This window comes from Solanum pennellii, chromosome 3 (genome assembly GCF_001406875.1).
Source record: "Solanum pennellii chromosome 3, SPENNV200".
Taxonomy (NCBI): Eukaryota; Viridiplantae; Streptophyta; class Magnoliopsida; order Solanales; family Solanaceae; genus Solanum; species Solanum pennellii.
Genome location: NC_028639.1, coordinates 72,423,724 through 72,440,565, shown reverse-complemented (window position 1 = coordinate 72,440,565; position 16,842 = coordinate 72,423,724). Strand labels below are relative to the sequence as shown.

The 16,842-nt window shown below is 33.9% G+C and overlaps 3 protein-coding genes and 1 non-coding gene across 4 annotated transcripts; 2 read left to right on the top strand and 2 right to left on the bottom strand.

Moving 5' to 3' along the window:
- Nucleotides 1–406: 406 nt before the first annotated feature.
- LOC107012596 (L-Ala-D/L-amino acid epimerase) lies at nucleotides 407–5,606 on the bottom strand. Its single transcript, XM_015212474.2, has 7 exons — nucleotides 4,934–5,606; nucleotides 3,176–3,286; nucleotides 2,860–3,076; nucleotides 2,307–2,640; nucleotides 1,429–1,490; nucleotides 1,232–1,304; nucleotides 407–588 (listed from the first exon to the last, which is right to left on the bottom strand). Coding segments are annotated over exons 1-7 (1,305 nt in total). The 5' UTR covers nucleotides 5,441–5,606; the 3' UTR covers nucleotides 407–587.
- Nucleotides 5,607–8,826: 3,220 nt separating this feature from the next.
- On the top strand, nucleotides 8,827–10,291 carry LOC107013770 (reticulon-like protein B9). Its single transcript, XM_015213648.2, has 5 exons — nucleotides 8,827–9,144; nucleotides 9,258–9,438; nucleotides 9,574–9,715; nucleotides 9,812–9,881; nucleotides 9,986–10,291. Exons 1-5 carry the CDS (start codon nucleotides 9,045–9,047, stop codon nucleotides 10,150–10,152), a joined length of 660 nt encoding a protein of 219 aa, XP_015069134.1. The 5' UTR covers nucleotides 8,827–9,044; the 3' UTR covers nucleotides 10,153–10,291.
- Nucleotides 10,292–12,466: 2,175 nt separating this feature from the next.
- TRNAL-CAG lies at nucleotides 12,467–12,547 on the top strand. The gene has a single exon. It is a non-coding gene; the product is annotated as a tRNA-Leu (tRNA).
- Nucleotides 12,548–12,872: 325 nt separating this feature from the next.
- LOC107015393 lies at nucleotides 12,873–16,628 on the bottom strand. The gene is made up of 4 exons (XM_015215644.2): nucleotides 16,250–16,628; nucleotides 15,369–15,767; nucleotides 13,819–14,230; nucleotides 12,873–13,601 (listed from the first exon to the last, which is right to left on the bottom strand). The coding sequence occupies exons 1-4, from the start codon at nucleotides 16,545–16,547 to the stop codon at nucleotides 13,400–13,402; spliced, it is 1,311 nt and encodes a 436-aa protein (XP_015071130.1). The 5' UTR covers nucleotides 16,548–16,628; the 3' UTR covers nucleotides 12,873–13,399.
- Nucleotides 16,629–16,842: the final 214 nt, after the last annotated feature.

Here is a 16,842-nt window from a genome sequence, read left to right as displayed (position 1 = left end):
TTTNCTTAAAATATCAAGCTTTTGGCTCGTTACGTAGTTCGAGTCTATGACGTATACCTAACCCAAATATATCACGTGCAACTCTCATCACTAGACCAAAACCCGGGGCAAGTTGATGAGGACATTTTAGTCCACACTATTATGATCTTGAGCTCATAAGACATCATTATTTTCACTAGAATTGTGTGTTTTATGTCCAAAGCTAGATGATAGAACAATAACAAACAAATTAGTACCAAGTGTCTGGCAGATCGATTTAATATTTGTTGAAATTGTCAAAGAGAAGATCAAGCAAGACGTTCTCAACTAACATCAATTTCAACAGACAATAAGACATTTACAGATTTGTTTACTCTAAAGATATGGATATTTTAGCATAAACANTTGTTGAAATTGTCAAAGAGAAGATCAAGCAAGACGTTCTCAACTAACATCAATTTCAACAGAGAATAAGACATTTACAGATTTGTTTACTCTAAAGATTCAAAATTACCAACAACTAATTCACAAGTACATATGCATAATTATAATTGGGTTGACCGTTGTGAGTGACAATCCTGAAGAGTGAACAAGCTCCGCTACTAATATCTGCAGAGAATTTCAAATGTTAGAGAAGTTTTTTTCTGTCAAGAACAATGTGATTTAGAGCAAATCACAAATATCAAGTCACTTGACCACAGGTATCTAGAGCTATCAAAGCTAGATAGAGCATGTTGAAAACATGAACCGTTGTCACTGAAACAAATTCACAAGGAGTTCAAATCAGGAGGAAGCAAGTACACTAAGTCGAGCGTTTAGTCTTCATTGCTATTTGGCCAAGGAAAACTAGACTAACGGATTTCAAACTGACAAGATATGAAATGCTTCCATATAATGAAGGAAAAGAACTTAGCTTTTAGTAAATGACTTGTTTTAGTCAATTCTTTATGCAAATACTAGTATGATACTTCCAAACTAATTTGAATACCACATATAAAGCTAGCTACATTATAGTCAACATCTCCTGTTACTGAAATAAAATGTAAGGATGTATAAACATATAATCGACCTTCAGTTTTGTTCTCATATGCATGAACTGCCGTTCTGCAGGCAATCCACACAAGAGTACACACCAGTAATAAGATAAAACATGTAGAATTGGGACGTCACTTTAATAATCATGTTTGCTAAATGTTGCTAGAACACACGAGACATGGTTACCTCAGGCTTTAATATTAAAAATCAAACTTACCATGCAATATTCTCCCAATGAAGAAAACCACCGTGCCCTCTAGCATTTGAGAAGCTGTAATCAGGTCCAGAAGCTGGGGTACATAAAGAAGTGAGCAATGCAGTTTATCAGATAAATTCAGTACAAGCAAAACACACTACATACTGAGATCTACTTGAGTCATAAGTGAATGTTCTGAGGGAAGGCAAAAGAAGTACCTTCATAACCCCCGAAAACTGGATCTTCTGCCAACAGAAGGGGTGTGTCTAGGTCAATGAATCTGCAAAGAAGTTAGGTACATAAATTAGAGAACCAATCAAATTGGATAGATATACTGATGTCAACTTCAGTGAAGTATTAAAATACTTCATAGAATTTAGCACAGAGTTAATCCAGTCATAGTACTATCTCTATTTGTTTGACCCAGTGATTCGGTTAATACCATGTTGACTGTTGAGTTTGGGTGATACAGGGAAGGTGGGAGAGAGGAAGTAAAATAAAAGGTGCAGATTATCATCACTTGCAAAGTTCAAGAGGGGGATGGAAAATAGAGTAATCAGCTTTATAACTCGATCAAAAATTGACTAGATAAAGGAGGTAAATCACATTCGCTTCTCTTCTATGGGTATCAACTGACATGTCGCAAAGAATTAATAATTCACCAAGGCAAAATAAACCAATCCTATACCCTTCTCTTCTCCATGACCCTTATAACATTGCATAAACGGAATTAAGATTAAGATTCAGCTTATTCTTATTTTGTTTTCCGAAAGAAGAACGAATTTATTCAACATTACTAGTGAACACATCCCAATTAATTCTCCAATTCCTACTGTCTCCAAGTAGTGGTGATTGTGAAAACCAGAATCCAAAGATTTGAACACTGGATTATATCAAAAGGAGAGACAGCAACAAACAATTTTGACCACCAAAGTATCAATGTGTGACTGCCAACTAGAAATTCAGCTGAATTGCTAGTATGGTGATAGTTTATAAGTCAACTATATTTCATATTTATGCGAGTATGTTTCCCAGTAATGATGATAGATTATGAGTTTGCATTATTTTTTCCAGAGAACTTGCAATAGAAACTTACTTGAAACATCCAAGGCCAGCGGCTAGATGACCAGCAAAGCCCATGGCAAGCCTGGTTTCAACCATACCACCAATCATCAGATTTAAGCCCGAGGACCTCACCAAGTCAATAATTTCCAGAGCCCCAAGCACCCCAACTTTGGCAAGCTTAATGTTAATGACATCAGCAAGACATTCTTGCACTATCTTTTTAGCATCAACCAAACTTCGACAACTTTCATCGGCAGCAACAGATACCCCATATTTGTCCTTTGCAATCTGACTGACATGACCAAGACCTTCCCAATCATCTCTATGAACAGGTTGTTCAAATAGCACCGGAGTCACATCCATTTCTGACAGGAAATTAGAGATTTGTGATTTTCTCTTTCGAGCATATAATGATGTATCCAAGCAACTGAAAAAACCTAATCTTTATCATAGAGATATGCCTAATATATGAGAGGGAAGATACAGAGAACTGAGATTCGGAGATTCTTTGTCATTCCTCTGTCCGTACAGATAGGCGAACAATAGATCTAGATTATAACTTTAAAAAAGAAAAAATAATTTACCATGCAACTTTTCCAGGACTTTAATAGCTTCATTTGCCGTGTAACCTTCATTAGCATCTAAGATAAACAAGCAATCAGGATGTGCTGCACGTATGGATTGAAGCACTTCAATGTCTCCGTTCAAATTCTTGCCCACCTTAAGCTTTAAAGTCTTGAAACCTTGTTTACGATACTTTGTAGCCAGTTCAGAAGCTTCCATGGGTGAAACAATCGGAATCTACAATAAGATGATTCAGGCGCAAGTTCTATGAAACTAACAGAGGCAGAAATTATTGTGTATTGCCAACTGAAGTAGAATAAGAAAGAAAGCCTCAACTGTAATATCAGTAGATATTGCATTAGATACTCCACCAAATAGTCTCCACAGAGGTATTCCAATGCTGTTCGCTGCTGCATCAATCAGTGCCATCTCAACTCCTGCCCTGACCTTCAATAAAGTTAAATTTTGAATCAGTATCACACAAGTTTTCAGTTCTACAAAGATGAGTTTGAAAGATAAGAAAAAACATAGTTAAAGCATATAAGGGCTCCAGGTAGCTTGTCAATTATTCCTGTGAATAATGTAGTGTCCAAGCTGGAGGCAGCAGCAGGACTACTGTAAACACACATACGTGTTTAGTCCAATGTATTAAAAATGATCCATCACACTAAAAAAGGCTTACTAGTTTAGCTTCACAGAAAGGATTTCTGCATATAACATTACTGAAAACTAAAAAGAGATGCTGACTGAAGGTAAGTCAAAAGAACCAGGCGAGAAGGACAATTGAGTGTGCAACAAAACAGAGAAGTTATCATCATATAGATATAGAGACTTAATAAGAAGGATGAATCTGGTCCATGTATCACAATCTAGGGTCATCCCATAAACTATAGGTCAACATAGTAAGGCCAAACATGCAAACTAGTCAGAATAGCATGCCTTCCAAGTCACTTTCTTTTTCCGTAACTGTCTCCCAAGTCACTTTCTTTTTCCAGTTTCGCCTAGTCAGAATACTATGCCATAACTGTCTCTCAAGTCACTTTCTTTTTCCAGTTTCGCCTAGTCAGAATACTATGCCTTCCATATCCTAGCCTCTAAACTCCGACGCCACGTGCCAATGTAGATAAGCTAGACAAAAGGTCCATTGAATTGTTACAGTAACAAAGTCAGTCATCCACTCAATAACCATCGTATTAAAAAAATGTACTCCAGTAAATAACTCCATTATCAGCTATTTTATCTCTCACTTAGACCTAGAGAAAATATCATAAACAGATACGCCTATATCACCCAATGTTATGTTGACCTTTGAATTCCAATCCTAAGAATCAATTCCATGAGACACTTAAAATGGTGAAGCAAAAAAAGCCAACAAACTAACATCAAGGTTAAAGAAATGTATCAGTCGAAGGAAAAAAAGGGCTAATACATACATAGACACTATTGGCCTCAATTTCCAATCAATACTCCAACTTTGGAGTGCACATCCAGATACTTCAAATCATGTCCACTATATCAATTGAACACTCCAACAGTCCAACTTACAAAAAGAACTTGTAGACACCACCAAAATTTACGTGTCACGTCAACGTCGAGTGTCCACAAGATCAGTGGGACAGAGTTGAGATGTCTAGATGTGCACTCCAAAGTTGGAGAGTATTATCTAAGTGTTATGCCAAAAGAAAAATGTTCAAAATTTTCAGTTAAAACAACTTCAGTTTGCACAGAACATACAACAGATGGAAAGCGACTTAGTACCCTACTAGGTTCAACAAGAAAAGAGGACCACAGTCCACAGACCCACATGGATCAAAGCCAAACCAAGAAGAAATCAAACACTATTGTCTTTTTCTTTTTTACCCCCTCTCCAAGAGCTCCTACCACTTTGCTCGCTTGGTGACTCGAACCCACAACCTTAGAATTGGAGGTATTGAGTATTTACCATTTGAGGGGACCCCTCTTGTCAAAATCAAACACTATCAATATCACAACTGACATAAAACAGAGTTAAATGGTAAACATGAAAAAAAAAAAAAGAGTTTCTATTGCATAATCCATAATGACAAAGCAAAACAAATTACAGGCATAACTCACAGAAGCAAAATCATGTCCGGGGAGCACGTCGCCAATTTTTGTTAATGCAACATTTAAAGTCATTTCACGGCTCTGCTTCAAGAACTCACAGGCTTCAGCCGCTTTTGCTAAGGCAGTGGATTGATCCTCTGCAGTCACAAATGGAAGAATTGGGGCTTCACCCCACCCAACACAGCCATTACTCAACTCAACCCTTATAGCTACGTTTTCCACTTTGTCCAATCTTGATGATGCAATAGTAAAAGGAGCAATCAGTGGCACATTCAGTGGCCTCCCTTCCGCTTTATGAACATCAATTGTCACTGTTTCCATCAAATTCTTGAACCCAAAGCTTGTCGCTGTAGGTGCCACCGCCGGCGTCGCTGCCGCCATGCAGGCTGTAACAACTTTGGGATTCTTGAAATTGGGGGTAAAGTTAGAAACTTTAGACAAATGGGTGCGCAAAGAAGCAGTAAAATGAAAGAAACAGTGAGTTTGGAAGTTTTGAGTAAGCCCAATACGATCCATCTTCTATGAATTGCAGTAAATAGTGAATTTGAGCTTCACTGATTGGCTTTTGGACAGAAAAGGGAAGATTTGAAAAAAAAAATGTCATAGTGATTGTCGACCAACTTTGTTCTTATACTTGTCCTCTGCTGACACTGTGATTGAAAATACTGACAGTTTTATTTTATTTGGAAAAAAATGTTTGTCTATATGTGGGAGAATTTTGAAAAGCTTTTGTCTTGTGTACTTTGTTTTGTTATATTTATATTTGGATAATGCATAACTACATCCTCAGGCACAAAATTTTATAAACACACTTATATTATACTAAAATTCTGTTATTTTCAGAATTTATTTTATTAATAGTTTTTTATTCTTTTCAATCTACGTGAAATTATTTTATGGGTCTAATGCTGATTAATTTTTTCTTTTAAGCTAGTGCTACGTAAAAGAAANTTATTTTCAGAATTTATTTTATTAATAGTTTTTTATTCTTTTCAATCTACGTGAAATTATTTTGTGGGTCTAATGCTGATTAATTTTTTCTTTTAAGCTAGTACTACGTAAAAGACAAAAGGTAAAAAATTACTTATAAAGTAAATTTAGAGGGTAATAGAATCTTAATATAATATAAGGATACTTGTGCATTTTTCCTATATTTATTGGAATAGAAGGGTTGGTGGGCTATAAGATACAACATAATATTACACAATATAATATAGCTTATACAAATTTTATTGTAAAGTATAGCGTATACAAATCTTATTATTACTTCATATAGAGAAACGTTTTTTAAAAATGACTCTTAAGGCATGAATTTAAAAAAAAAAGGATATTGATGTGAGTTATCATTCAAGAGAAATTAAAAAGAAAAATAAAAACTATTTTTATTTTGAATCAAATAATTTAAATAGGATTTGAACTTATGCCTAATTATGACCGCTCTATATTTGAACTACTGAGAAATAATAGGAACAATATTTGATAACAAAGTTCAATTTATATTTTCAAATTCATAAATATTATGACCTTAAAATTTTCTTTGTAACTTCTTCCCCTCTTGCATTAAAATTGAAGTCTTTCTTTATATTATTTTAAGATATTATAATATTTTAAGAACGGAAAAAAGATTTTAAAAAATATGTTGTTGACGTAATGAAAATGATCCGAGAATTGATCTTTCATATATTGAATCATAATTATACTTAATGTTGATTTTCAGAATAAAATTATTCCTCCTGCTTATTGGACTTCAATTGCTATATATGTTAAAAATGTATTTTCCTTTTAATCAAACTATGAAATGACCTTTATTTGGATAAAACTTACTCGTTATATGCATTTTATTTTACTTCATGAAATCACTTAATAATACATTTACTTAGCTTGGTGTAAACACTCGATGCGAATAAATTCTTTTTTCCTCTATCAATCGTGTTTTTATAATTAAATAAATGAAACTAATTTATTAGCTCATATATCGATACCAATTAACAAATGATCATTCAAATTTATTTGTTAAGAATTGTTGAAGCTAAAAGGACATTTTTAGTTTGAAATTATAAGTTAAAAATAATTAGGGTCTAATAAGTTAAATGAGGACAAAATTGAACTATTTTTAGTACCTAAGAGGAACTTCTTTTTTAACCATTTTCTTTATTCAAAATCAAATTATTAGAATTTGGGGTGTAATGATAGTAGTTTATTAGTTGAGGCTCATTCATTATCAATGAAAAATTGAAATTTAAAAATAGATTATTACAATTCAAAACATTTTATTAATGTTTTTGTAAATATACTAACGTGAATTTAATTTAATCGGATAAGTAAATTTTCCAAAATATAATCGATTAAGATATATCACACTGTATATAATCTCACATCAATGTGCCTAACTAAGATCCAATTACAATTCACAACCAAATAAATAAATAATTTATTTTTAATTAAAACATGACAGCTAGCAATGTTTAACATGTTTAGCACCTAATTAGTAATATTTTTCTACGAATTTAAAACACATAGGGTCTCGTGAGAGTGGTCCAACATGATTCTCAACATTAATTAAAAGTTAAAACTTTATATTATACGATGTCTCTTGGATATTTCCTAGGGTTATTTCCCCATTAATTCTACAGTTAAATATCCCTATTTGATCTCCAAAGGGTGAATCCACTAATGCCTTCTTATTAAGCTAAGTTTTTGTCCCGCTTGAAAAAAAAAAGTCGATTTTTTTAATACTCCAAACATCAATAATACAATATAGAGACAGATTCAAAATTTAATGAGCGATTATAGTTATTTAAATTAAAATATAGAATAATAATAATTTTTAATAGATTTCTTAATATATAATACTAAATCTAAACAAAAATTATAAAATTCTCAAAAACCTTTTTGCAACATGTTGTCTTTAGTATGCACTCTTTTTAATATTTAATACAACATCAATCTAGCAAGACACATGCAGCTTCAAATTGCCCAACAAAAGCAAAAGTTTTTTATTTTTAATGCAACTAAGACAATTTTTATACGTTAAAAAGGGTCGGTTTGAATTGACTATTTTATGTAGTTTAAAATTAAAATAGTTTTGTAGAATTTGATTAAATAAAATAAATATTTTAAAGTACGTATATTTTAGCCAAAATAAAATGAAATAATTACAGAAACCTCACCTAGTTAATTTACTTATTATCATTATTCTCTATAAGTTTTACAAATTTTCAAAATCTTTCATTTTTCTCGTAAGTCAAAAATGTCATTGATGTATCTAACTCTCCATTAATGTATCCGACCCTCTTTTTAATGTATTAGCTCATGTATCCGATCCTCTTTTAATGTATCAACACTTTGATTTTTTGGCCATTAATGTACCGGAACCCTTTATTAATGTATTCAACCCTCTTTTTAATGTATCAACGCATGTATCCGAGCCTCTTTTTAATGTATCAACGTTTTAATTTTTGGCCATTAATGTATCCGGACCCTCTATTAATATATCCGTTTAAGGGATTTATGTAATTATAAACTATTAAGGGATAAATTGTCCTTAAAAGTATATGATTTCTGTAATTTGGACTAAGGAGTTTAATTTGTTTTATAGCTATGTCCCTCAACTTTTTTTTTATCGCACTATATTCATCAACTAATGAATTACTAAATTATTTTTCGCGTAACTAAAATTTCATTCAATTTTACCTAAGTATGATATAAAACGTCTAGTGACTTTTATAATACTTAGGCAAACTCGAGTGACCTTTTAGTTACAAAAAATAATTTGATGACTTTGGTGATACTCCGATAAAGTGGAGTTGATCTAGCCATGGCCACATGCAATTTTAGGTGAGAAACTCATATTGTTAGCCTTTTGCAGGCACATGTAATGTACACAGAGCTTAAAAAAGGACTAAGATGAGATACTAAAAGTTTGCAAAACGAAAAGCATACAAGAAGATGCAGGGCACTAAGATTAGGTGCAATACAAAGTTAAACTCTATGCTCAAGAAATTCTTTTCTTCCCCTTTTTTTCTAGTTTCTTGGCTACGAAGCTTAGTACCAAAATACACTTATTTAAACTTATTGCCTAATAATCGAGATTTACGTACATTACCAGAATTTCATAATCATGGCAACTAATTCATCTGATTCTGATAATGATTTTGAACCAACATCAAAACTTTTAGGCCGCCAAAGGCCTATTCATTCTGTTTTAGGAGGAGGAAAAGGTATCAGTAAACTTTAAATCCTGAATCTGCCTCTGCTGCTAATATGAGTAGTAGAAAAGTTGTTATAACATTTGAAATGCTGCATTTTTTGGTTTTTTTTTTTTTTTTTGTAGTTGCGGACATATTGTTATGGAGAGACAAGAGACTTTCAGCTGCGATTCTTATCGCAGTTGCAGTAATGTGGTTTCTATTTGAAGTTGTGGATTATACCTTTGTGACTCTGCTTTGTCATGTTTCCATCACCACTATGTTAATAGTCTTCATCTGGTCTGCTGGTGCAGATATGTTTGGATGGTAATCCTCTTCTTTTCTCGTCCTATGAACAGAGACGGATTCAGGATTTAAATTTAATCAGTTCAGCTTTTATGTTCATAGCACTGAACTTGATTTAGATTTGATTTGTTTGATTATTCATATAACATTTTGCAGGAGACCTCCAAACATTCCCAAAGACATATTAGTGGATACTTCATTTGTAGATGTTGCTTCAATAATACACAACAAGTTCAACAATTTCCTCTCCATATGTCACTTTGTAGCATGTGGAAATGATGCAAAATCATTTTTTTTGGTATATTATGAATCAAATAATTTACTTAATCATATCCTTCATTTCAATAGATTTATTATATACATAAATGAACCAATGCTAAATTTCATGTTTTAGGCTATCATTTCTCTCTATATATTATCAGTGATTGGAAACTATATCAGCACTTTGAACCTTTTGTTCTTTGGTAAGTTTACTAAGCTATTTCTCATTCTTCTATTAGGAACATAACATAAGTCTCTTTTTTCATCCATTAGTGTTAAATTAAACTTCTTTGTATTTGTTCACAAGGTTTGTTGTGTGTGGAAACTCTCCCATTTTTCTACGAGCGATACGAGGAAGAAGTCGACTATGTTGCATATAGAATTAAGAGACAAATGAGAAAAACTTACAGGAAGTTCAATGCAGAGTTTCTAGGCAAAATTCCCAGAGGACCAGCCAAAGAGAAGAAAGGGTAAAAATAAGTTAATTTGGAAGCGGACTTATGTTGTTTTGTTGGATATCCAAAATAATGAAATTTGCAATTTGATCAATGTAAAGTAATTCAATACAACACCTTGTAAAATGTATTTGCAGAACTAGTCAAAATTTCAATGATGCATCTGAAGTTAAAAATGGGAAAAAGGTGCATAGTGTGTTTGCAATGTGAATTAGGAGCACGTCACGATTTGTGAGTTAGGAGTACGTCACGATATAAAACTTAAGTGGAGAAAGATATAAAAGAATAATGATTATTATCCATTGAATTTTGAACCGCACGCATGAATGGCCTTAAAAAAATACTAAATTAATTAAATTGATAAACACTAAGAGAGAAATATAGAAAAAGAGAACTTTAATGTTTCCACATATATAGTTTGTGTGTCCTTTTTGGAAACCACCATGTTAACCTCAACAATGAAGCTTGTGACCAAATTCTGTAGGCATGTTCTCTTTTAGTAAAATATAACTGAATTATTGCACTAATTTGAATTCCCACTAATCTAAGGATTAGATCGCACTAATTACAACCTACCCAAGCTGAGTATTAGCAAAATATATAATTAATTATTCTAATTTGATGCAAATCATGTACTCACTATATGTTGTTACATACATACCTAATGTAATTTCACAAGTTGAATCTAAGGAGGGTAGTATGTATGCGCAAAAGTTGTTTCCAATATGCTCATATGGTCGTATTATGAGTAAGGTTTGTGTATAGTTCGTCTTCTCCCGACATCATTTGTGGGATCACACTGAGTATGCTGTTATTATTGTTGTTTACATGCATTATGGAAGGCTTCAAATCACATGAAGCCAAGTGGACTTAGCTAAGGACAGAAGACAATGAAAAGTTGAGCATATAAACAATAGTAATTAGTTGGAATTAAGATCTAAGTATTATAATAATTAAAGTACATTAACTTTGGTAGGGACGAGTGTTAGATTTGGAGAACCTCTCATTTGAAAGATAGTAGTATAATTTATCAGTACTTGAATGAAAAGGGTCCATAATAGAAAATTCATATAGCGGCTATCTGGGGTAGGGTGATAAAAGGTGTCTTTTATTCTTAATTAGAGATTTTAAATTCGAACTCGAGATACATAATCATTTTAGCTATGAATTCTTTTTCAGAATTTTTCAAGTCTCAATGATTCTGAATAAAGAATTAAAAGATGAAAATTCACGTAGCGAACTGTAATTTAATTTGGAATTGAGGTGTCATACTAATGGACTCATTCTCACACATCATAGAAAGGGACAAAGAAGAGTGGGATTCTGAAAACTCAAAATCCAACTCTTGATAGTGGTTGTGTGTACCCACACAACATATGAATAAAGTTGCTATTGTAAAAAGTTTTAGAGAAGACTTTGAGAGACATTAAGCAAGGGTCAATTTTAGTGAATTTGGCCTTTGAAACAACTATATATATAACTTTTCCTCCCCTATCTTCAATTCCCTTCCAAAAGAATAACACAAAAAAAAAATGGCAAGGGAATTGAGTGTTTTAATTGATGGAGAAGGATTTGGAAATCTTGGAACTAATATTTTGCTAACGTTCATGGGAATTTTGGCTACGATTTTCGGCGTAACGTTTGTAATCTTGTCATGTGCACAAGGGATGCCAAGAGATAAATCAGCAGCAACAGAATCAAGTGCCTACGAAGGTGCTGGATGTGCAGCAGGCTGCGGTGCAGGTTGTGGTGCCTGAATGTGTAGGAGATTAAAAATCTAGAGTTGGTAGATTCAGAATGAATTGCCTAATTTAGAATTTAGAGTCGGTGGAGTCAGAGTTTTAATTTTTTTTAGCATATGTATACCTCTAGATCAATCGGAAAATAAATGAATTTCATTTGAACGTACAAAACTCGTTCTAAATGTACCTCATGAATGTATTTTTTATCATAGCAAGTCTCTTGCAATCATGCTGAAGTTGAAAGTAATAGAGAAATCGTCAAAGCTAGTAGCCTAAAACTGTTTTTTTTTCTTTTTGGTGGAGGTTCAAGATTTAGTACTATTTCTTTACTTTTTTTCCCTTCATTTCTTTATGCTCAAATATATCAATGAAGTGCTGGAGGTCAGACACTCAAACTAAAGGGTACAAGAAGAATCAAATACCAATAAATGTTATACTCAATAGAGCTCATATTGTTCCACACAACTATGAGTTATTTTACTTGTATATTTAGCTACAACCATGCAGTGGCCACCAAGAATGTAAAATTAAATAACTGGATGCAGACTTCATATGCCGTTATATTAGTTTATTGAGTAAATGTAACACATTGTCAAGATGGCCGAGTTGGTCTAAGGCGCCAGTTTCAGGTACTGGTCCGAAAGGGCATGGGTTCGAATCCCATTCTTGACAAAAAATTTTCTTTTTCTCCAAATTTAACCATCAACGTTCATGCCTCAATGTCTGGAGTTATAAGCATAGCACTTAAAAGTCATAACAATCTCTGGAGTTATAAGCAGCATAGCACTTAACTTTAAAATTGTTGAAATGAAGGCTGTTGCTTTCTCTGTATTGCATCCATTTTACTTTCTTGTGTCAAAAGGTTGAACCTAGCTAACAGTGTTTATCAATACCTTTTCACCACTATACTCAGATTCAGTTACTCAGCGGGAACATATTTGTTGATTCCCTCTAAACGTTAGATTCATCATGGACGAGGAACTTCTTCACCTGAATGGGTTATAAGTGCAGACTTTAGAGTTGCAATACAGCTATGAATTAACTCCATTATTCGCAAGTGAAAATAAAGTTACACAGACAAAAATCACTAAAAAGCAGGGCACAAGATCCAGAAAAACCACATCCCAAACCAGAAGTGTCACGGTTCACACACTATCGACCTAGATTAGCAGACAACTTATAGGACTTTAAGACAGCAGTTATTTTCTCACTCTTTCAGCAGGGGATGGATGAGAAGCAGCAGTTAAAGTACAAACGGTCATCTCTTGATATGGTTTCCCATCGTCTTTGACATTTGTCATCCTAATCTTCTTCATATGCTTTGAGAACAAGGGTAGCTAATACATAGCAGTGCCACCAAAAGCAAGTGGCAACTCTTTTGCACCAGACCATGTAAGAATGCCCCCTTGCAAACCTGTACTAATCGTGAATGTTGAAAAATGTTTTGAAATGTCAATGAGAAGGCACATCAATAACCTTGTGTTTATCTTCTACAAGAAAATGCCAGCTGCAAACAGCTTATTGTCATGCATGCAGCAAGCTGGATTCTTTCAATTTCATGGTTTTTGCATGCAGCCTTTCCATGAATGCAGGATTTGCTTTGAGTCTCTGCTTCACATACGAGGTCCGAACATCCTCTACAATTTTGTTAGCTTTTCCAGCCTCTTCAATAAGAGCAAATAGAGTCCTCAGGCAGTCCTTCCTATTCTCCTCGCGGTGTTCAAATCTGAGTAAAAATAAACATTTATTCATTGTAAGTTCCCCAAACTTCAAATGCCAGTGTAGCTCACCAATAAGCAGCAGTTAAATACTTCCAACTAATAGTTTCAACAATAGCTACACATTTAATAAAGCTCAGTTGAAAGATAAGCCGAAACATACATTAAGACCCCATGACAAGATCAGATACTGGTAACTTAGATACACCCAAAATGTGAACTTACCTTTCACTAGTGATGGTTAGCTCGTCTCTCCCAGGATGGTAACGTTTTCCGACCAATTCTCTTAAGCGGCGAAATTGATGCTTTGACATACCCAGCTCTTTCACTGTAACAGCCAATTTGACTTTCCTGTTTTTTGGATGCCATGCATCACCCCCAGGAGCAAAGACCACCCTTGTTAGCCATCTAAGGACTGGGCCTTCACCTGGAGGGTCATCCAAATCCTTTTTGTCATCTGGCAAAGTAGTCCCATCAAACTGTGGAGCATCTTTCTCCATCAGTTTTGCGCACTCCACGACCACCCCATCCTCAAACTCCTTGAACAATGCATAGCCTTCTTCAGGGGTAATCTCACCTTTTTCAACCCTTTCACCTATCTCATCAAACTTAACTTCTACCTTCTTTTTAATTTCATCTGGATAAAGATAAAATATCCGATGAGTCAAGAATCCAAATGATAGATTGGGACATCAAATAGATCACTGAAAACTGACTCTAATATCCTATAAAAGACAAGTTTGAATAGTGTCCTAAAGAGAATACATTACGTGAAACTGAAATTTAATAGAACTTATAACTACTCCATACAAGCTATCAGAGAAATTAGCTAGTGATGAAATTATAATTGACTGAATTGTTGAAAGAATTTTGTCAACAGGTAAGACGTAATTTGCTCGATCAAAGAAACCTCAACTTACTTTTTAATTGCTCCTGCCACACTTCTTTGAGGTTTAACCTTTCCTTTTCTTTTCCACCACTACAATTTTATAAACCTAATAGCGAAGGAATTAGAAAATGAAATTTATCTAACTAAGAAAATTACTGTGGAAATCGCATCCCCGTGCCCATTAGATTTCGGACACTATCAGCACTATTGCTGAATTGGGAGCACAGATATTATCTTTTGTTGTTGATTGGAATACATATTATTCATCTGCATGCAACGAAAAAGTTTTAAAGCTGAAATCTTTTCACTTTAATTGGCAGATATTATCCCTACCTTATATTTAATATGTGATGGGAACACATTAAAAATTGTGCTCGCCGCAATTCTTTTATGTTGCAGGAAAAGACAGAAAATAGCATGATAGTCATCACAGTTGATGTTTCAGTTCACAGGCCAGTCACAATATAAAACTAGTGAAGCTAATAGGCCAAAAAGAATTATTTACTGCAAGGAGAAGGGCCTTAAGCTAAAGCTCCAAAAAGTCCACAGACAGAAATAAATTAACCAAGAGGGGGCAGTTTATTAGTTCTTCTGTAACAGATGTAAGATTTTGGAATGATAAAAAATATGCACCAGCAACCCTCCAAACAGCTGACTACCTGATGATTATGAGCTACGGGTAGGCACCTTTGCCAGTGCGACAGACAACTTAAATTTTTCACTTGCAAGAAGCTCATCATAAGACTTAAAGAAATATTAAGGGTTGGACCTTTTATAAGCTTAAAGCCTAGTCAAAATTACATCATGATGCAAAAGAATTAATTTTCTACTAATAGGGATAAGAAGTTAAGAACTAAGAAGCCAGAAGATCATACAAAAGTAGTACCAGGTAAAATTTTATCCCAGCTAAGCATCTCCTGTAAAATTTCCTCACACTCCCTTGTATCCTTAAGATGCCCATGCTCAGTAGCCTCTTTTATCATATCATCCCACTTCCTGTCATCCATGTTGAAGAACTTATCAGTCACCATTTTCCTTTTCACAATATCTGTTGCGTCATACAAATCCTCAATATCTTCATCAGTGCTGTGACCTTCCTCGAAATCTGATTCAAACTCTTCATCATTTACACCATCCAGTGGTTTCATCTGCATCTCCTCCAATAACTCATCATCTGTATGTTCATGCTTTCCCGTCAATTTCCTCTTTAAAATTGCTTCAAGAATTGATGGAAGCGCCTCCTCATTGCCTTTGTTGAAATATTCCTCAATCCGCAGCTTCAACTCTACAGTAGATATAACAAATGAGGTAGCTTAATATGGAACCAAGAAACCCATTCAAATTAAAAATACACCATCCCTGATCTTAATTCACTACCATCTTCTATCAGCGTAATCCCCAAAGAAACTATAAATTGTTTAACACACAACAAAGTAAGTGTCACAAAGGGATTTCCATTGACAGAACACCAAGAAAGTTGAAAAAAGATATCTTTTTTTTCTGAGGGCATTCTAGTTGGAACAATGAAACTAGGGATGCCAGTAAAATAAGACCCAAAATTCAACTACTTAAATTTTCTCCAATATTCTATTGTCAGCAATCCGCATCAATCATAGCAAGAGAGATCCAGTACATATTCTCATTAATCAGCAAAATCATTAAACCTAAACATTTTCAGGGAAAGATTAAATTAACCCCCAGCACCCAATTTTCTCAGAATTGACAAACAATCGCCACTAAACACATTGCAGATCGCTAAGTACTTACCTTTATTGTTGACATCTTCAACATTGAGGGAGACCTCTTTTTCGGTGGATTCGTTCAAGCTAGTCTCTTTTTCGTTGGATTCATTCAAGCTAGTCTCCGGCTGAGGGCTTGGTTCAGGGGTGTTGTGATTCGATGAAGAATCATTTTCTGATGAAGAAAAGAATCTAATCTTTGACGGAACAACTGTGCGATGAATGATTTTACTGCTACTGCTGCTGCTGTTGAAATAATTTGGATTTGATTTGAAGTTTTGAGAGAGATGTAAATTGCGGGAGCACAGAGATAGAGCTCGTCTCATGGTTTAGGGTTTTAGCGACTCTCTGTAGTTTTGCGTTTGTTTTCTCAGTTTTTAGATACAGGCATTGGAACGACAAAAATATTTGTGTTTTTTTTTAAACCAAAATTTACTTTGCTAAAAGGTAAAAGAAAAAAAAAGGAAAATAGAAAAGATTTTAAAATTAGTACTAGTAAATATTATTCAAATGTGAACTTCTTATATATATATAATTGAATTTATCTCTATTTGTACAAAAGAAAAAAGGTTACGCATTATAACATTTCTTGTTAAATTAAGTTGCTTGCACTTGCAAGTT